Raw genomic sequence first — 21501 nt, 5'->3', positions numbered from 1 at the left:
GTTATAACTCCTTGATGACTCGTTGTATTGATGTTATAACTCCTTGATGACCTGTTGTATTGCTGTTATAACACCCAGATGACTTGTTGAATTGTCGTTATGACACCCAGATGACCTGTTGTATTGCCGTTATGACACCCAGATGACCTTTTGTATTGCCGTTATGACACCCAGATGACCAGGTATGCTGCTTTTATAACTCCCATGTTGGTATACTGTAAATAGGGGTGGAATTTAATCTGTAAACAAACAACGATAGATACATTTTCATAGCTTACAATAAAGGGATTGTTTGAAAGAGAGGCTTTCCCATATATATATATATATATGTGGAAATGCAATGGTCATATATTGGATAAACCATGTACACAGACACACACAAACACACACACACACACACACACACAGACATACACAGATTTGAGTTCAGCCAGAAAGCCGGAAATAATATAGAATGGATGACAGTGCTCAGGAGGAAAACGCAATATCCTCTCCTGTGTGTGTGTATGTGTGTTTTAGGTCTAACTATACTCATGGGGACCAAATGTCCCCATGAGTATAGTAAAACCAGAAACAATTGGACACCCGGGGACCCCTTGAGGCAAAAGTCAATTTCCGGCTCAGGGTTTAGGGTCAAACTTACAATTCATTTTAGAGTTAGAATTGGGGTTTCTTTAAGGTCCAGGCCTTGTTGGTTATGTTTAGGGTTAAGGTTAGGCATTACATCTAGGTAAAGTTTAGGTATAAATGTTACTTTATTGAGGTTAAGGTTAGGGTTAGATTAGGGTTAGGTTAAGGTTAGGGTTATGGTTAGTTTAGGGTTAAGATTTAGGCAAAGGAGCATGCAATCTATTTTCTGGTCCCCATGAGGATAGCCATACAAACTTGTGTGTGTGTGTGTGTGTGTGTGAGTGTAGTGGGTGTATATGTACTGTATGAGTGTGTGTCATCGTCTGAGGTGTAGCTGAACCTTGCTAATACCTTGGGATTTGGATAGATTAACATTTTTCTTTCAAAACCCATGTTACTAAGTTGGTTAAAAAGCTAAGAATTAAAGTGGGTTTCTTGTATAGAAACAAATTGTGTGTCGTAATTGCATAGACTTAATATTGTTAATGCCCTTCTCTTTTGTGTAGTGAATTCAAATTACTCAAAATATCTCTCTCTGTTTCCATCTAGTAGTTCGCTCCTCCAGACTCTGTGTTCAGAGTTTAACATACTTTGAATTTCCATCATTAATCTATAGTTCAACACAATGAGCTCCAGTTAAATGACTTACATGTAGAGATGATGAACGCAAACAAGTTGCTTTTCAGGCAATTTCAGATAGCTTCAGACGCATTGGTCCTGAAACGGAAGTCAACGAGGTCATCCAAAATCAGGGGGAGAGGGGAAAAAGGAAGAGTGTGTGAAAAAAGGAGAACAAAGGGATGGAAGAGAGGGCAGTGAAGAGAAGGAAAGAGAGGGGAAAGAAAGAAAGTTGGAGAGAGAGCATGGGATTGACAGAAAGGGAGAAAGAGAGAGGGGGATAGATAGAGGTAGAGAGAGTTTGGAGAGAAGGAGAGTTAGAGGAAGAGATGAGGGAAGAGAAAGAAAGAGAGGAAGAAAGAGAACGGGGAGCGATAAGGGAGAGAGAGAGAGAGAGGGAGAGGGAGAGACAGAGAGAGACAGAGAGGGAGAGAGAGAGGGAGAGACAGAGAGAGACAGGGAGAGAGAGAGGGAGAGAGATGGGGGGCCCCTAAATCAGAGACATACTAAATCTGATACGATGCTGTTGGCATCATCAACCTAAACAGCAATAATCCTTTTATCAAATGACCAACGGCACAATTTAATCTGTTTCAAACTGCTCAATCCAATATCAATTCCACCTTTACTATGCAGCCTGTTTTGGTCACAGCTATAAGCTGTCAGCACGTCCGGTTCCACACAGAAAATATATGTTATCTGATGAGAAACTGAGGAGCTGGAGCCCATGTAGGAAGGCCGCCAGGCTGGTGGGGCATGATGCACACACTGTCAGGTTTGTAAGGTTCACTCTTCCAGGGGGGGCTGGAAGAAAACACGGACAAATATGGACGCCTCAGCCAGCCGGTTAAGAGTCTTCCAAATTAATCAAATGCAAAACACCCAAATAGAGCTTTCCTGTGTTACAGCAATTCTGGGTTAATAGAAAAAGAAGAAAAAAAAGATTCATGAGGGCTCTGTGTACACAGGGAAAGTTTACTGTAACCATTTATAATCTCTGTGCATTAAGAATACAAAAACTGTAGCTCCCTGCCTTCAGCTAGTATTTCTTTGGAGTATTTCTTAGCTTTTGGACTTTTCTTTTCCTCTGTCTCGTTCTCGCTTATTCCCTGTCTTTCCATGCAACAGGCTTAACAATGACGGCAAACAGAGTGAGGATCTCAGGGAGACCGGTGAGAAGATGCAGTTCAAGCAGACTACTAAAGAGGAGAGGTCAATGAATCCTCTTCACCGGCCGACATGGAAAGAACAGCCAAACCAGACACATTCTGTATGTTGCGGTGAAGAAGAAGACAGGGCTATGGGAATCAGATCCTTCTGTGCAGATTCCAGGTTCCTGTAGCAGCTGAATGTTTAAAATATCAGGACCACGTAGCCAAGAGCAAGGACATGCAAAACATAGGAGAGCGGAAGTAGGGTTGGATAAGGAGGAGCAGAACATAGTGGAGGTGCATGAGTAAGAGAAGGAAGAGGAGAGTGGGCGTAGGATTGGATAAGGAGAAAGTGAACGTGGAGGAGGAACACGAGGGAGAGGAAGAAGAGGAGAATGAATGAGGATGAAGAGCAGTGGTACATACGTAGCTGTAGTGTGCTCGTGTTGACAAAAACAGTAACTGCTGACCTATGACCTATGACCTCTAACCCCTAAATCTCTGACCTGTCAGAGGGTAGTAACAGTATTCAGTGCTTCCGCCCCTTTTAAAATCATTGTGATAATGTGAGTGAGGAAAAAGGTTGCCTAAATTCTTAATGTGATTTGGCCTCTGTCCTACATTGGGGAGAACAAGTATTTGATACACCGCCGGTTTTGCAGGTTTTCCGCCTTACAAAGTCATTTTTATCATAGCTACTCTTCAACTGTGAGTGACGAAATCTAAAACAAAAATCCAGAAAATCACATTGTATGATTTTTAAGTAATTAATTTGCATTTTATTGTATGACATACGTTTTTGATACATCAGAAAAGCAGAATTTAATATTTGGTACAGAAACCTTTGTTTGCAATTGCAGAGATACGTTTCCTGTAGTTGTTGACCAGGTTTACACACACTGCAGCAGGGATTTTGGCCCACCCCTCCATACAGACATTCTCCAGATCCTTCAGGTTTCGTGGGCTGTCGCTGGGCAAAAACAGACTTTCAGCTCCCTCCAAAGATTTTTTATTGGGTTCAGGACTGGAGACTGGCTGTGTGTTTTGGGTCGTTGTCATGCTGGAAGACCCAGCCACAATCCATCTTCAATGCTCTTACTGAGATCTCGCGATACATGGCCCCATCCATCCTCCCCTCAATACGGTGCAGTCGTCCTGTCCCCTTTGCAGAAAAGCATCCCCAAAGAATGATATTTCCACCTTCATGCTTCACGGTTGGGATGGTGTTCTTGGGGTTGTACTCATCCTTCTTCTTCCTCCAAACATGGCAAGTGGAGTTTAGACCAAAAAGCTCTATTTTTGTCTCATCAGACCACATGACCTTCTCCCATTCCTCCTCTGGATCATCCAGATTTTCACTGGCAAACTTCACACTGGCCTGGACATGCGCTGGCTTGAGCAGGGGGACCTTGCCTGCCCTGCAGGATTTTAATCCTGGATGGCATAGTGTGTAACTAATGGTTTTCTTTGAGACTGTGGTCCCAGCTCTCTTCAGGTCACTGACCAGGTCCTGCCGTGTAGTTCTGGGCTGATCCCTCACCTTCCTCATGATCATTGATGCCCCACGAGGTGAGATCTTGCATGGAACCCCAGACCGAGGGAGATTGACCGTCATCTTGAACTTCTTCCATTTTTTTATAATTGCGCCAACAGTTGTTGCCTTCTCTCCAAGCTGCTTGCCTATTGTCCTGTAGCCCATCCCAGCTTTGTGCAGGTCTACAATTCTATCCCTGATGTCCTTACACAGCTCTCTGGTCTTGGCTATTGTGGAGAGGTTGGAGTCTGTTTGATTGATTGTGTGGACAGGTTTCTTTTATACAGGTAACAAGTTCAAACAGGTGCAGTTAATACAGGTAATGAGTGGAGAACAGGAGAGCTTCTTAAAGAAAAACTAACGGGTCTGTGAGAGCTGGAATTCTTACAGGTTGGCAGGTGAACAAATACTTATGTCATGCAATAAAATTAAAATTAATTATTTAAAAATCATACAATGTGATTTTCTGGATTTGTCTCTCACAGTTGAAGTGTACCTATGATAAAAATGACAGACTTCTACATGCTTTGTAAGTGGGAAAACCTGCAAAATCGGCAGTGTATCAAATACTTGTTCTCCCCACTGTACTTCCATCCTCTCCTGGCTTCTTTTCAGAAAGGTATAAAGGTTGAGAGAAGTAGCGAAGACAAGAAGCATGCACAGGAAATTGTTAGTATAAAATAAGATGGTCTCTAGCCTTTTCCAACCCCACACCATCAAGCAGATCTCAAAATAAATGTGTAAAGAAACAGAAGAGTGGAATTAGTAGTTGTAGCATTAGTAGTAGAAATATTAAAGGTTACATGTGTATTGAAAACAAGGCTCATAGCGATAAGAATTCAATTGGATGCTTCATTTGAGTTTTCCTTCTCCCACACAATTGCTGAAGGTGTGGTTTAAGACTGAACTGAGGAAAAGAGATGTTTTGGCAACTCTATAAAGTATCAGGTTAAAGTTCTAAACTCAATGGAATGTCTGCTACATACAGTATGAAGGTCCAAATGAGATAGAAGATGAGACAATTGCAGAAAGAGAGTAAACTATTGTCTTCGGGACTCTTAACCTTCATAAAAAAGGGATTTATATTAATGGGTTATTGATACGTAGCATTAAATGAGTCCCAAATAAATTACCTCCTAGATGGTGCTACCACCTAGATAGCAGCTACCGCGGTTAGCTGGTTTGATTAGCTAGCAGGTGAAACGTCCGAGTCCAAAGTAGGTATACGACATGATTTTGACATGAGCTCACTTAGAGAACCATTTGGAGCTTTGCCCAAGCAAGGCTTGGTAGACTTGATAGGGTTGAAGTGTCGTGAGAACTTACACATTTAAACTGGGTTACACAATAAACAACTTAACTCGGCGTTGCCTGGTCCATGCAGCAAAATGAGTAGTAACAGTCCTGACCTTTGATCTCCTTCTCGTTCCTGAACCAGCGGAGGTCGGCTGCAGGCTTGGAGCCATGGGTCATGCATGTCAGGGTGATCTCATCTCCTTCCAGAGCAGGCTTTGTCAGACCATCAATCTCTGGCTTCTCTGGCACCCCTACAGGATGGAAGGAGAACAACATGCTAAAAGAAAACGCACAAAAAAATACATACTCACAGGATAGGAAGAAAACACACCTTGAAATGTGTAAAATCTCTTCTAGGTAGAAACCTGCACATAGAACCCCAGTTGTATAAACAAATCAGAATGATGTCGGCAGAAAATAAGAAGTAAGACCATTCACCATTCTTCTAATAATGATAAAAGGATAGACTATAATGTGTGCTTCGGTTTGACTGTATACAAGTTTTCCTGAAAATGTGATTTAACCAGGCAAATGCAAACTATGGAGACATTTCCCGGTCCCTAATGTTAAAATGGTTAGTTTTTGCCAGACCATATTAGCAAAGCCGGCCAAGAAGAGTGAATGTCTCTTACTGACTGACTGTGTGAGTAGAGTGAGTGAGTGAGTGACTAACTACCCCTTGTTTAATAGCGTACTGGTCAGAGATAGGTCCCGCGTAGTGGCCAACCAATAGGTCCCGCGTTCGAATATCTTCACAGTTAAAGCAAATAATGCATTAGGATTTGTTTCGGATAGACAAAAACTTTGCTGGCTATAACAATCAGTACCTGGGTTATAGTATGCCTAAAATAAAACTGTTCACGGTAATATTGTGACTATTTCTGGTGGATATTCGAAGAACGCATCCGTGCATGCTTTTTGGATCAGGATGGACAAAGACCTTGCTGGCTACAACCTTTAGTAGCTAGGTTATAGTAAGCCTAAAATAAAACTGTTTATATTGTGACTATTTCTGGTGGATTTTCGAAGTACGCATCTATGCATGATTTATGGGGTAAAAGCAATATCAAAACCCCTTGGGCAGTAAAAGAGTAGGGGTTTCCCCGATTCTCTCGTCTTTTCACTTAACGAATAAGTCAGTTATCGTCACCCACAGTGATACACTGCTGATTTTGCAGGTTTTCCCACTTAGAAAGTATGTAGAAGTCTGTAATTTTTATCATAGGTACTCTTCAACTGTGAGTGATGGAATCTAAAACAAATATCCAGAGAATCCCATTGTATGATTTTTAAGTAATTCATTTGCATTTCATTGCATGACATAAGTATTTGATAGATCAGAAAAGCAGAACTTAATATTTGTTATAGAAACCTTGGTTTGGAATTACAGAGATCATACGTTTCATGTAGTTCTTGACCAGGTTTGCACACACTGCAGCAGGGATTTTGGCCCACTCCTCCATATAGACCTTCTCCAGATCCTTCAGGTTTCAGGGCTGTCGCTGGGCAATACGGACAATCAGCTCCCTCCAAAGATTTTCTATTGGGTTCTGGTCTGGTGACTGGCTAGGCCACTCCAAGACCTTGAGATGCTTCTTACGGTGCCACTCCTTAGTTGCCCTGGGTATGTGTTTCGGGTCGTTGTCATGCTGGAAGACCCAGCCAGAACCCATCTTCAATGCTCTTACTGAGGGAAGGAGGTTGTTGGCCAAGATCTCGCAATACATGGCCCCAGATGGTCATTGGCAAACTTCAGAGAGGCCTGGACATGCGCTGGCTTGAGCAGGGGGACCTTGTGTGCGCTGCAGGATTTTAATCCATGATGGCGTAGTGTGTTACTAATGGTTTTCTTTGAGACTGTGGTCCCAGCTCTCTTCAGGTCATTGACCAGGTTCTGCCATGTAGTTCTGGGCTGATCCCTCACCTTCCTCATGATCATGGATGCCCCACGAGGTGAGATCTTGCATGGAGTCCCAGACCGAGGGAGATTGACCGTCATCTTGAACTTCTTCCATTTTCTAATAATTGCGCCAACAGTTGATGCCTTCTCACCAAGCTGCTTGCCTCTTGTCCTGTAGCCCACCCCAGCCTTGTGCCGGTCTACAATTTTATCCCTGATGTCCTTACACAGCTCTCTGGTCTTGGCCATTGTGGAGAGGTTGGAGTCTGTTTGATTGAGTGGAGAACAGGAGGGCTTCTTAAAGAAAAACAAACAGGTCTGTGACAGCCGGAATTCTTACTGGTTGGTAGGTGATCAAATTCTTATGTCATGCAATAAAATGCTAATTAATTATTTAAAAATCATACAATGTGATGTTCTGGATTTTTGTTTTAGATTCAGGCTCTCACAGTTGAAGTGTACCTAATATAAAAATGACAGACCTTTACATGCTTTGTAAGTAGGAAAACATTCAAAATCCAGAGTGTATCAAATACGTGTTCTACCCACTGTATATTGATAATTATTGTATCAATGTCATTCACAAATGAAAGAAATAGCTTTGGCAGTGTATAGTTAATCTTCTGTCTTGCTAGCAATTGCTCAATTATTATAACTATTCCAAATTAGTAGATACTTGTGAGCTAATTACTGGCTAATAAGCTGTTAAAACGACCACTGGCAAGAGCTATACATATGTGTTTAAAAGTTAGCATTTCCGCCGTGCCATTAGAGGTCACATACCCCCAAAACATAAATGAGCCACCACCATGCTTCACGGTGGGGATGGTATTCTGTTCACTATAGGCCTTGTTGACCTCTCTTCAAACATAGTTTTGAGAGGGGTTGGGACCAAAAAGGTTGTGACCATAAAGCTTTATTATGGTCTTGTCACTACAAATTACAGTGTGCTAGAAGTTGTGAGGTGTGTTAACGTATTGTTGGGAATATTGTAACTGGGCTTTTTTGTGGCATTGGCACAGTAAAGGCTTCTTTCTGGCAACTCGACCATGCAGCAAATTTTTCTTCAAGTATTATTGTATTGTGCTCCTTGAAACAACCACACCATCTTTTCCCAGAGCAGCCTGTATTTCCCTTGAGGTTACCTTTGGGTTTTTCTTTGTTTCCCAAACAATTCTTCTGGCAGTTTTGGCTCAAATCTTTCTTGGTCTACCTGACCTTGGCTTGGTATCAAGAGATCCCTGAATGTTTCACTTCTTAATAAGTGATTGAACAGTACTGGCTGGCACTTGCAAGGCTTTGGATATCTTTTTATATCCTTTTTATCAAGTTCCATTACCTTGTTACTCAGGTCTTTTGACAGTTATTTTCTGCTCCCCATGGCTCAGTTTCTAGCATGCTCAGTGCAGCCACGTAAGAGCTAACAAACTAATTGACAATTTATACACAGACACTAATTGCAATTTAAAAAGCCATAGGTGTGGGAAATTCACCTTTAATTGCCATTTTCAAGGTGTGTGTCACCTTGTGTGTCTGTAACAAGGCCAAACATTCAAGGGGATGTAAACCTTTGATCAGGGCCTTTTGGGTGATTTCTGTTATTATGATTTAAAAAGGAGCCAAACAACCATTTGATGACTTCATATGATCAATATCCTTCAATAAAAAAAGTGTTTTGCATGATCAGTCCTATTTTCTAAATCAATGCCATAATTTCACAATTTCATAGATACTATTTGTGGTGGAGGTAAATTCAGTTAAACACAATGCTTAATTGTGTCTAGCGAAATATTCAAACTTGGTGTAATGTTAATGCGTGACAAGATTATCTATGTTTATGTCGAGATGCCATACCGACACTGGGCACATGTTTAGCACTGTGGCATAATGGTTAGGACATTGCCTCTGATGTGAGAGATCCATGTTCAAGCCCAGTGTCGGGAACAAGATGTATCACTTTTAATTGCGGGCAGGCGGAACTAGGCTTGCCTGGTTCCTTTTCTGGTTGGTTAATGTGTTTGAAATGTGTGTGTGTGTGTGTGTGTGAGCGGTACCATGCAGAGTGCACGTGCGTTTGTGTCCACAAAATGTTTGTTTTCCAAGGTCAGTGTGTGAGTGTGTGTGTTGATTGATTCATATGTCTGATCAATAGTATTGATTGTTTTCTGTCTCCTACTGAGTGTGTAATAACAAAAATAAAATAACATCCTACTTGCTTGAACATCTGAATACAGGTGTATGTGTGTATATATGTATATGTGTATGTATGTATTTACGTACGTGTATATTTTTGTGTGTGTGATCATGTGACCGTCATCTGAACAGACATTACAGAGTCTGGTGGGGCTCATGTGGAGTTCAGGAGAAGGTCAGGTGTGAGGGTCATGTGATGGTTAGGTCAAGGTTCACATCAAATAGACATCTTCCTACTGTTTTTTTCCAAATTCTTCCAAATCATTAGGAACTCTAATGGTCATCCGTGACTTCCTGTTTCACTGGGGTATACATATGCGGTAACCATTAGTCAGATACTGTGTTTTGTATTCAGGAATGGTGCCATCTAACCATAGAACCTTTATCCACATCCTGGCTGTGTCTTCCACATAATAAGCTAAATACCAACACAATTGGATGAGATGCATTTTCAATAAATACTTTCTCTTTTCCACTCTTCCACGTCACACAGCTCTGTGAATCCTGGTAAGAGTGGAAATATGAACAGTTTCTCCCATTCTAACTTTCACTATATCAGTTCCCTTTGACCTCCTGGTGGCTTCTGCCGGGCTTGTTTTGTAAAGGCCTGCCCTCTGTCATCCCCTGGTGCCTTTTAGTAACAGGTGGATTATATCACGTGATATTTACATTCCACACTCTATTCAACTACTTTAGCTTTAAAGGGATTTTTCATTTTTAAGCAGGTTAGATCTCATCTTCTCATTTGATCTCATCATCTCTCATCCACCTGGTCATGCTTCTGACTTAGATTATGTATTATAGACTCTGGACACAGCTCACACGCATTTATTATTAATATTTGTACACTCTAAATGTTCACCCGGCACTGACAGAAAAAGACTGGCCACCCCATCAGAGTCTGGTTACTCTCTAGGTATCGTCCTAAGTTCTGACCTATTAGGCAGTTTTTCTTAGCTTTCGTGCATCAACACTGTTCTTGCTTGCTCTTTGAGGTTTCAGGATAGGTCTTATGTAAAAGTACTGCTGGTGTAGAAGGGCTTTATAAAATAAATTTTATTGATTCATTGATCATCTTCCACTTGCATTTAGTAGTGTAGTGTGATCCAGACAATTGTTTTGGTAACGGTTCAATTTCTGAGATTTATTTGGATTTCTAGTTGCAGGCACCCCTTCAAGTGGGTCATGGAAATAAGGGTAGATATTAATGCAATCAGTGTATATTTGTACATTTACTTATTTCTTCATCAACCACATGTACTACTTCGTGTAGATCAGAGACGGAAATTACCAATTAAATCTATTTTAGTACCAAATTGTGACACAACATAATGTTAAAAATGTATTGCATTTTGTAAGTGCACACTTATGCAATCCTGTGTAATTCTGGGTTTTATTCTTGCTGATGGTGATGGGGGGATTTTGATTAACTTTCCTTTAAAGTTTTACTTTAAACTTTGGATGACTGCTACTCAGTTAAAGATGTTTGGAGACATCACTTCACCATCGATTAACTTAACAGATCTGGAACAAAACACTGCAACAACCAGTCCCAAGGGGTCCCCAAACAACAACAAAGAGATGCACCAAACCCACCTTAACTCTGAACCGTTAGTGTATTCATTAAACCTGTGAGAGTGTGTGTGTGTGTGTGTTTATGTGTGTTACAGATTACAGATTCCTGAATTCAGACTGTTTATGGTTTAACCTTTCTATTCAACATTTGTCACGCCAGAGAAACAATCTCTACATGATTTGAAAACCGACAAAAACAAACGACTATGGGAAAACAACGAGAAGGGGGAAGAGGGTGAGTCAGTGTTGAACAATCCTGTGATGATGATGATGATGATAAAGAGCAGAGGGAGGTTTATTTATTTATTTGGATAGGCTGACAACATGGTCTATGCAATCTCACCTTAGCAAAGAAAAATATCTTCCCACCACATAAAGCAATATCCATTTCACAAATAAGAGCTTGTATCATAACAGTATGGGAGGGTCAGAAATGGAGACATCTGCATCTCCCCTAGCTGTTCTGCTCTTATCACTGCTCGCTCAACCAGAAAGTATTCACCAGAGCCTACACTGCCGGATGTGAGTCTAACCTTAATACTTACCCTAAATGGATTTACTAACCCTCACCATACTCCAAATGAAATACCTAATCCCAACTGTAATACCTAAGAGAAAATGTAATACCAAACAGTAACCCTAATACCTAATATTTACTTTAAAACCTCATCCTAACCATAAATGGGAATAACAACAAATATCTACAGTTTTTCTCTACACATCCAACTGTCTCACTTAGGGACAGCAGGGTTGAGCTAGCACAAGTGCAGTTTCAAAGGCTAACATTAAACATATATAACATGTTTTCAGTGTTACCTTTTCTAACATCTGCTCCATAGACGGCTCATGATCGTACCGCAGGAAAAAAAAAAGCCATATTTGGAGATGTTAGAAAAGGTAACATTTAGAATCCGGAACTGACATTTGTCACATAGAAAGTTGATGTTATGTTCAACAATCGGTTGAAGTTCCCCAATCTCCTGTTTCAGCTGTGACAAAAAAAAAATTCAGATAGATTTTCAGAAAGTTCTGTCAAATTCCATAAATTAGTTGCATTCGCTGTAGTTAAAAACTGCTCTGAGAGTGTCGTGTGCAAAGCTAGACACACAAAAAATCCAACAAAATTCTTTATGAACTTAGACAAACTGTAGATATTAGTTACATATTTATTATTCCCCTATAAACATAATGTAACATATTTGTTGGTATTACTTGTTGGAGTGCAATTGCCATGCAGGCTTCTGTAGCTTTGGATTTGCAGTCGTGCACTGATGTATGTTTTACGACATTAAAAGTTGAGTCTACGCAACAAGCAAATTGTGTCCGTGCCTGTATATGCCAGTGCATTACATGGTGTCAGAAGTCTGTTGAGAACAGGAAAAACATAACTAAGGAATCACATTTTCACAATCTGAACACTCTAGAATCGACTGGCATAGTTCTGATTTATATCGGGAGTTTGAACGATTCAGGAGACTACAGTGGTCCTCTTTATGAAAAAGATTGCGGCAATTCAGTGTATGTCGCCACCAACCAACAAAGATGGCGTCCGCCGCCTCCTAGGTTTTGTGACTAATCCGTCAGAATTCATACCAAACCTCAGTGAAGTGGATGCTCCTCTGTGTCAGCTCCCCAAGAGTGACGTGGAGTTTGCATGGCAACCAGCACAGCAGCACTCTTTTGATACACTCAAGGGGTTGTGCACTAATCCTCCGATTCTCAAGTTTTTCGATACTGCCAAGCCTGTTGAGATCTTCTGTGACACCAGCAGCTTTCTCATCCAGGTCACTAATTGATGTTGAAACACGATATGAACAAACTGAAAAGGAGATGCTCTCCATTGTGCATGTCTGCGCCAAGTTTCACAACCACATATTTGGAGCGCATGCCACAGTCTAAAATGATCACAAGCCTTTGGAAGACATCTTCAAGAAGTCTCTGCTGTCTACTCCTATGTGCATCCAGAGAATGTGTCTTTGGCTCCAGTGGTATGACCTGACTGTCAAATACAACAGTGGAAAGGACATGGAGCTTCCAGAAACACTGTCCAGAGCACAGCTTACAATGAGTGAACCAGAGTTGCAGGGCCTAGAGTGTTTCCATGCTCAGCTTTGTCTCAGTCAGTGACCAGAAATGCGTAGGACTTCAAGAGCGTTCAAAGGTAGAGTTGTCTCCAACTGTCTCCAGAACTGAGACAGGAAGTGTCTAATCCTACTTAGCCATACTGGCACTCAAGAAGTCAGCTCATTATGTCTGATGGAATCATCTATAAGGGACGACGGCCCATAGTGGTGCCCCCACCATGAGAGAACACATGGTAAGGCTCATTCATCAATCTCATTTTGGAATGGTGCAAGCAGCGAGCTTGTGAGGTCCTATACTGGCCAGCCATGAGTGCTGACATTGAGGAAGTGGATGTCAATGTCCAAAAATTACTATGACTGCAAGAGAGAAAGTAAACCCTGTTCTGCTTTGAAGACTAGAGATGAAGTCAGGATGCAGCCGTATCTCACAAACCGCAATTGGTCCCCTGCCACCCGGTTCGAATGTTATCATTGGATTGAATGGGCGTTATCAGTGGTTATCAGCCTCATAGATATGGGTTAGAAGGGGCCTGCTACGCCTACTGGTAGGCTCAGAAGGCGTGTTATCATCCATTCGCATGGTTAATCACGGATAAATACACGAGAAGACTCCAGATCCAATCCCAGACGAATTCAGGTCGCTGCTACAGGTAAGACCATTAAAATGGGTTAGGGTTAGGTTAAGTCTACACGTAAGACCATTAAAATGGGTTAAGGTTAGGGTAAGTCGACAGGTAAGACCATTAAAATGGGTTAGGGTTAGGGTAAGTCTACAGGTAAGACCATTAAAATGGGTTAAGTTTAGGGTTAGGGTAAGTCGACAGGTAAGACCATTAAAATGGGTTAGGGTTAGGGTAAGTCTACAGGTAAGACCATTAAAATGGGTTAAGTTTAGGGTTAGGGTAAGTCGACAGGTAAGACCATTAAAATGGGTTAGGGTTAGGGTTAGGGTAAGTCTACAGGTAAGACCATTAAAATGAGAGCCTTTAAAACTGTGATAATTTTGTCTAAATTATCTAAATACTAAATTAACCATGCGAATGGATGATAACAGCCTTCTGAGCCTACCAGTAGGCTAGCACGCCCCTTCTGACCCATATCTATGAGGCTGATAACCACTGATAACGCCCATTCAATGATAACATTCGAATCGCCTGCCCCTGCAGTGGTAGTGAAGCAACACAGTGCCCCCCGATTCTATAAAGTGGACTGCCGTACCAGTCAACATCTTTGTTCAAGCACTGTAGCCGCCAAAATGCCACGCCACTGGGTTTGTGTTGAGACTTGGATGGAACCATCAGGTCTGTCTCCTGAACCACCAGAACCACCACCTCCAGACCAACCTGACCAGCCCTGTGGGGCGCCAGTGCTCAGGGCCAGTTTAGAAGAGGTGAGGTTGCCCATTCTCACCACCTGGGGTCTGGATGTCCAGGATCCATTTGCAGACGGAGGTGTCCCTGGGTCCTGAGCTTAGGAACAAGCTTGGCGGGCACAGTAGTGTTGAATGCAGAGCTGTAGTCCCTATATGGTGACACTATATTCTAGTGTAGCAGTTCAATGTGATTTTTAGCTCCTAATTGAGTATATTGAATTACAGCAGCTATTCGAGCTATGATTGCATAACTTGTTTACATTTGCAGTAATATGTTCTGCAAAGAATATCGTCTTTGTCTCAGGAAGGGAGATGTATATTTGTTGGTATTAACACAATGTAACTGCATGAGTGCAATTGCCATGCAGACTTCCATAGCTGTGCAGTCGTGCATTTGATGATTGTTTTACAACATTAAAAGTTGAGCCTACACAACAAGCAAGTGGTGTCCATGATGTCTGCGTATCATTACACCCCTACTAACAATAACATCAAACCCTAATCTCAATACTCAAAACTAACCATAATACCTAATAATAACTATAACATCAAACCCTAAACTTACTCAAAACTAACCATAATAATTAACACTAATTATAACATCAAGTTCCTGGGGGTCAGGAAATTGAACAATTGTTGCTGCTGGAGTGTGTGGACTAATATAGAAATGGGGTTTGTCCGGCCGTTTGTGTCTGTGTTCTCACCCAGGACAGTGAGGTAGGCCTTGGCGGTCTTGACAGGCATGGTGAACAGAGAGCAGGTATACATCCCCTCGTCAGCCAGGGTTACTTCGTTGATGCTGATGGTTAGCTCTGACCAGGACGCACGCACCAACTCAATACGGTGATCTCTCAGAGCTGGGGGAGAGAATGGGGTAGGGGGGGAGAAAGGGAGGGAGACCAAAAGAAAAGTGAGAGAATTATCAACATTGTATTTCACCACACATCAACATGTCAGGGGATTTCCCCCTAGCCCTCAGGGATGGTACGCTAGCCCTCGTTGACGGTACGCGAGGCCTCTGGGATGGTATGCTAGGCATTGGGGACGGTATGCTAGGTCTCGGGAAGGAACGCTAGGCTTTGGGGATGGTACGCTAGGCCTCTGGGATGGTATGCTAGGCCTTGATTATGTTCTGCTAGGGTTTGGGGACGGTACGCTAGGCCTCGGGGACGGTATGCTAGGCCTTGATTATGTTATGCTAGGCTTTGGGGACGGTACGCTAGGCATTGGGGATGGTTTGCTAGGCCTCTGGAAGGTACGCTAGGCATTGGGGATGGTACGCTAAGCCTCGTAGATGGTGTGTTGGCCTTGAACTGCAAATAAAAATTGTTAAAAAATTACAAAAATTCATTATATTTGAGGAGATATTTGCTTGAAATAAATGAAATAATCTGCCAATGGAACAAGAGAAATTACTTGATATTCAAGGCATATTTTCTAAAACCAAGCAGTATTATCTAATGTAACTTTAGCATGTTAAGAAAATATTACCTTATTTTAATGGTAAGAATTTTTACCTGAAAACAAGATAAATATGCTTGATAAGACATATTTTTGTAGTGTGGTGATGGTACGCTAGGTTTTGGCCCACCCTACCTGCCAGTTGCAATGGAATAACATCGGTCAGAAAGTGTCTCCGGGCATAATTTATGTATAGCAAGCACTTGGATATCTCCAAGACCTCTTGACTGGAAATGCAGTCTGACATTTAAGACACGTGAAAAAGTGATCTCCCTACAGAAATGATGTGCCGTGTGGAGATCAATAGCATCGTAAAAGGTATGTGAAAATCAATCAGGCCCTTTCAAGACGTGAATCTATCATCTAAATTATTGATGAGCTCAGATGAGAGTGCTTGGGTAATAGCTCCTGTGGGCATTATTGATCAGCCCAGATGAGAGAGCATGGTTAATAGTTCCTATGGGGAGCATTTGACTGTAAACATGAAACATGTAACATGCTTAGACCACAGAAAGTGCATTGTATTTGCTTGGAGTTTACCCGTTGAATTACAAGGGTATGAGGTTGCAAGGCCTTTTCCATTATTTCTATGCAATAGCCAGGTATGACTTACTGTCACTTTGCAATCCTGTCTGCGGCCTTTGCCTTTCTTGTGAGGTAGTGTAGCAGACCGGTTGTGTGAAGCCTCACCCTAAGGGGCGGCCTAGCCATCTGGCTTTTCCATGAATGCCAGACGGACTGGCCCATTTAGAGACAATTTGTGGTTTCATTCTGCCCCTGCTTACCCTAAATAAAATTCCCTGCATTTTTAATATTAAAATAAATGAGGTTTGCCAAGCTAGGAGTGATTTGTGGGACTTCAAAATGCATGTCGCAGTAAAAAAAAAAATCTGCAATTAGATCGGCCCCTAAGAAATCTAACCAATGAGAGTGTTAAAGTTAATAATGACATCATGTAAGCTGGCTATGGCCCAAACCATTGGTTTCTGGGACCAATTATACGGAACCTGTTGGTTTCTGGGACCAATCATATGGAACCCATTGGTTTCTGGGATCAATCATACAGAACCTGTTGGTTCCTGGGACCAATCATATGGAACCTGTTGGATTCTGGGACCAATTGTTGAAGTGTATGTTTAGTCTACAACAGAATATCTGTTTATCCGTACACATTAAGTCACGTTCAGTCAAAGTGCGACAGTAATCATCCAATGGGCTCACAGTACTGTGATGTGTATTCCAGGTTGCAATGTCTATGAAGTAGACCAGACGTTTCTTTGAGATTGAGTGAAATGATATCAAGTCTGTAACTTCATGAACAATGGACTATCATATGCTGCAATAAATAATTGAATAACTTGACCCACTATAATAAAACGCTTGATTTCTAACAGCATGCTGCCACTACTGGATAATATTATTGACTCTACTGAAAATGTATTGCTTTGTCAGAACTTCTGAGCTAACTAGCTAACTACTAAATGGCTAGCCGAAGTTCTTGGTTGAGACAAACTGTTAAGATTGCAAAAGCATTTGGTAGTCAAACAAGTCTTAGTTAATTCCCCTGTCTAAGCTACGATTTTTATCCCGTGGAACCTGTGGGTACAGATAGCCCCCCCCGAATTGATTATGGTGTAGACTGGTGTGTAGAAAATTCATTGTTATTCGTACAAGTTGACACCTAGAAACTCCCATGTCCTAGAGTTATTAAGACCTAGAGTTATTACGTGGATGAACCTCTCTTCGGGCTATAATGAGAGAGACCGCACTAGTTGAGTCGTGCGCAGAAGCATACTATTGTTATTCGTGCGAGATCTTAATGCGATATTGTGTTTTCAGGAATCATACAATGACTTGTACAAGTAAAATATAATGGTGTCCAAATACCACAGAAAGAGGACAGCAGCCTCCGATGCGCATGACACGTTCGTGTTTAAATACAATTGTGCGAAAAGGACACCATCAAGAACGAAAAGGATCCTTAACAACGATGCCTGGAATCGTAATGGACAGACAGAAAAATAACGTTTTCTGGTTAAACAAGATGGATTGAAGTTGTGAATGGAGGACCAATGGAGAGTGTGGTACATACGAAGAGCAAAGATAAAGGAAAGTCAAGATGGCCGAGAGAGGACAACAGTCATAAGGCGGGAAAGGAGACAAATGAGACATTCAAAAAGGCAGAAGATGCATTTTGTTTGACCACCTGGCCAAATGACAGAGTCTCTGTCATGGGACCCCAGAATCATGGACGGTACAAGGACCTGGTGTGAGCTTAAGAGTTCTTATATGTTTATTTCCAAAAATGTGTCTTACCTAAACATTGATTGAAGCTGGAACTTATCAAGGAAACCTGAACACTTTCCTCGTTAATAGCCAGGAATATTTTATTGAATATTACATGTAATTTGAAAAGCACTTTGATGTTAAATAGCATGTTTTAATAGGCATTCAAGATATAGCCTGTTTTGTCCTATCATGCTTGAACATGTTTTAATAGGCTGTTTTGTTGTGCTTTGTCATTTTCACTATGTAATTTTGAGCCAAATGCATTTATTGGCATAACATGGCAACAAAGCAAAAAATGAACTGACCCCTGTTTAAAAGTCTGCATACCATTAGTTCTTAATACTGTGCTCCCTATAGCATTTAGTGGTCTATGAGGCCCTGAATTTTTGCAGATGGTATAGCTGCCCATTCGTCTTGACAAAATGTCTCCAGGTCATGCAAAGTCTTTGGTCGTCTTGCATGAACCGCACAAATCTCCCCAAAATGGCTCCATGATATTAAGGTCAGGAGACGGTGATAACCACTCCAGAACTTTCACATTTTTCTGCTGTAACCACTGGAGGGTCAACTAGGGTCATTATTGTGCTGGAAAGTCCAAGAGCGTCCCATGAGCAGCTTTCGTGCAGAAGAATGTAAATTGTCTGCCAGTATTTTCTAATGACATGCTGCATTCATCTTGCCATCAATTTTCACAAGATTCCCCATGCCTTTAAAGCTCACACCCCCCAAAACATCAGTGAGCCACCACCATGCTTCACAGTGGGAATGGTATTCTGTTCACTATAGGCCTTGTTAACCCATCTTCAAACATAGCGCTTATGGTTGTGACAATTTTTGGCAACTCAAACATGCAGCTCATTTTTGTTCATGTATTGTCCTATTGTGCTCCTTGAAACAACCACACTGTCTTTTTCCAGAGCAGCCTGTATTTCTCCTGTTGTTACCTGTGGATTATCTTTGTATCCCGAACAATTCTTCTGGCAGTTTTGGCTAAAATCTTTCTTGGTCAAATCATTTTCTTGGCTTGGTATCAAGAAATCTAATTTTCCACTTCTTAATAAGTGATATCTTTTGATATCCTTTTCCATCTTTATAAAGTTCCATTACTTTGTCACGCAGATCTTTTGACAGTTCTTTTCTGCTACCCATTGCTCAATATTTAGCCTGTTCAGTGCATCCACATGAGAGCTAACAAACTCATTGATTATTTATACACAGACACTAATTGCAATTTAAAAAGCCACTGGTGTGGGAAATTAACCTTTAATTGCCATTTTCACCTGTGTGTCACCTTGTGTGTCTGTAGCAAGGCCAAACATTCAAGGGTATGTAAACTATTGATCAGGGCTATTTGGGTGATTTATGTTATCAATATGATTAAAAAAGGAGAAAAACAAATATGTGATAATAAATTGCTTCTTATGAACACTAGTTTTTTTGCATGATCAGTGCCAGATTTTCACAATTTTTGGCAGGGTATGCAAACTTATGAGCACAGGGTATGCAAACTACAATCACCATGGTGGTTGCAGGAGGTAAACCATTAGAACTTGGCCTGGAGTTTTCTCTCCTATAATTTTGTTGAGTAGCTTATCCCCTAGTGGGCAAACAGATTATTTAGTCAGGCATGTGCCAAGAAACTACAGGAGTTTATAAATGCATGATAGCCAATTTCGCAGACCTGTGGGAAGGTACTGAGGTAAAGTGAAATATGACAGCTGTTTAGCTATGTAAGGCACATTTGTCAATAGGTTATATAGTTTATAATTCCTTCGCACAAGCGACCTTGTTGCACATTGATGTCTTTGATTGTGGTTTGTGTTTTTAACATTTTCACTTTGATTTTGATTAATATTCAGTATGCAACACCTTCTAAAATGGATTCTAGATCCATTCCTACTACCAATTCTCTATTTGTAATGTCTGTCTTGAAATGATGGCCAGTGCGGGTTCAGGATGGCGCCTCCCGTGGCCATATTTGTCATTGTTCTGCATTCACTCATGGTGTCACTTTCCATTGACTTAATGAAGTGAAAGCAGTGGGGATGTATAATGTGATAATTGATTATGATTGGAAAGAGTTCAGCTTAGAACTCAAAACAAATCAAATTGGTACTTATAAAGAGTTACAAATAATGTTTTTCTTGTTTGGATAGTTATAAAGGAACATTGGCATCTGTTGTCTCACATCTTGCATTCACAGGATTTGATTTAATTGGAAAATTTGGAAATTTTGTTTCATGTAAGATCTAACATTTCAATGGTTAAATAGAATACATTTCCATTAGATAACCATTTCTGATTTGGCAAAGTAAATCAAGTATTACAATCTTATTCCACTGCTAGCTGCTATTGGGCATAAATATAGCACAGGGAATCAAACATCAACCAAGCCAGTTCTGGATGGAAAAGGAAATGTAACATAGACTATTATGATTATTACTATTACTAATAGACTATTACTACTGGAACTTTACATCACAGATGTAAGACAGAGAAGACTGAAGACTAGAACTAAAGGCCACTTGATTGGACACTAGCTTCATTCCTTATGATCAATTATTTTCCTAAATTAAGTGATATGGTGATTTCATATGTATGAAGGTTTGTTTCTTGCAAGACAGGTGGGAAACTCTGTACGATGACAATCCCAATATTGGACTTTGACATATTTTGTGATGATGCCTAATGATCTACATTATGATGGCTATCCTGATATGTTTGGATAGTGAATCTTTCCCTATTCAAACATATACTTTTTCACAGGTACAAAGGATATGTGTGAGTCTTTTGTATAATACTGTAGCATAGATCATGATACAGACAAGGGGAGTTTTGATTCTTCAGTGGACTTTAGGGAAATGTTTTAATAATGATGTCATGTTTTCGTCAGATTTTCTGTTGAACACCACTAACACTGATAGTAGCCTGTTGATGTCAATGTGTTTCTTGACCCTTATAATCTGAAGTGGGGGAGGGATTGATGACTATCATACATTGAGTTATGTGTCAGAGTGGGGTGGGTCAATTGTCCTGTTTACATTCATTTTCATTTGAGGAACAATAAGACCTCATGGGTCGGATATTCCTTTTTTGTGTAACATAGGTGTATGGGCCTTTGCTTTTCATTAGGAATTGAATTGTACTTTTAATGTTTTATCAAACATATAATGTTTTTTCTAACATGTCTGACAGGGGGAGCGTTTGAAGTGTATGTTTAGTTTACAACAGAACATCTGTTGATCGGTACACAGGAAGTTACGTTCAGTCAAAATGCAATCGAAATCAGCCAATACGCTTACAGTACTGTGGTGTGTATTCCAGGTTGCAGTTTCGGTAAAGTAGCGGTACGACCGGAAGTTTCTTTGAGATTGAGTTAGATGACATTGAATCTGTAA

The 21501-nt window shown here is 40.9% G+C and overlaps 1 protein-coding gene across 4 annotated transcripts in view; it reads right to left on the bottom strand.

Annotated features, from left to right (window-relative positions):
* Positions 1 to 21501, bottom strand: part of cadm2a (cell adhesion molecule 2a) — a 403005-nt gene that overhangs the window by 49731 nt on the left and 331773 nt on the right. For all 4 annotated transcript variants that reach the window (XM_034293280.1, XM_034293283.1, XM_034293281.1 and 1 more), the window contains 2 exons: positions 15058 to 15210; positions 5343 to 5480 (listed from right to left, as the gene is read on the bottom strand). In XM_034293280.1, the coding sequence (XP_034149171.1) occupies positions 5343 to 5480; positions 15058 to 15210 (291 nt within the window). The remainder of the gene's footprint in view (positions 1 to 5342; positions 5481 to 15057; positions 15211 to 21501) is intronic.

Source organism: Esox lucius, chromosome 7 (genome assembly GCF_011004845.1).
Source record: "Esox lucius isolate fEsoLuc1 chromosome 7, fEsoLuc1.pri, whole genome shotgun sequence".
NCBI lineage: Eukaryota > Metazoa > Chordata > Actinopteri > Esociformes > Esocidae > Esox > Esox lucius.
Note: the sequence above shows the minus strand (reverse complement) of the source record. Positions and strands in the feature narration are given on the sequence as shown.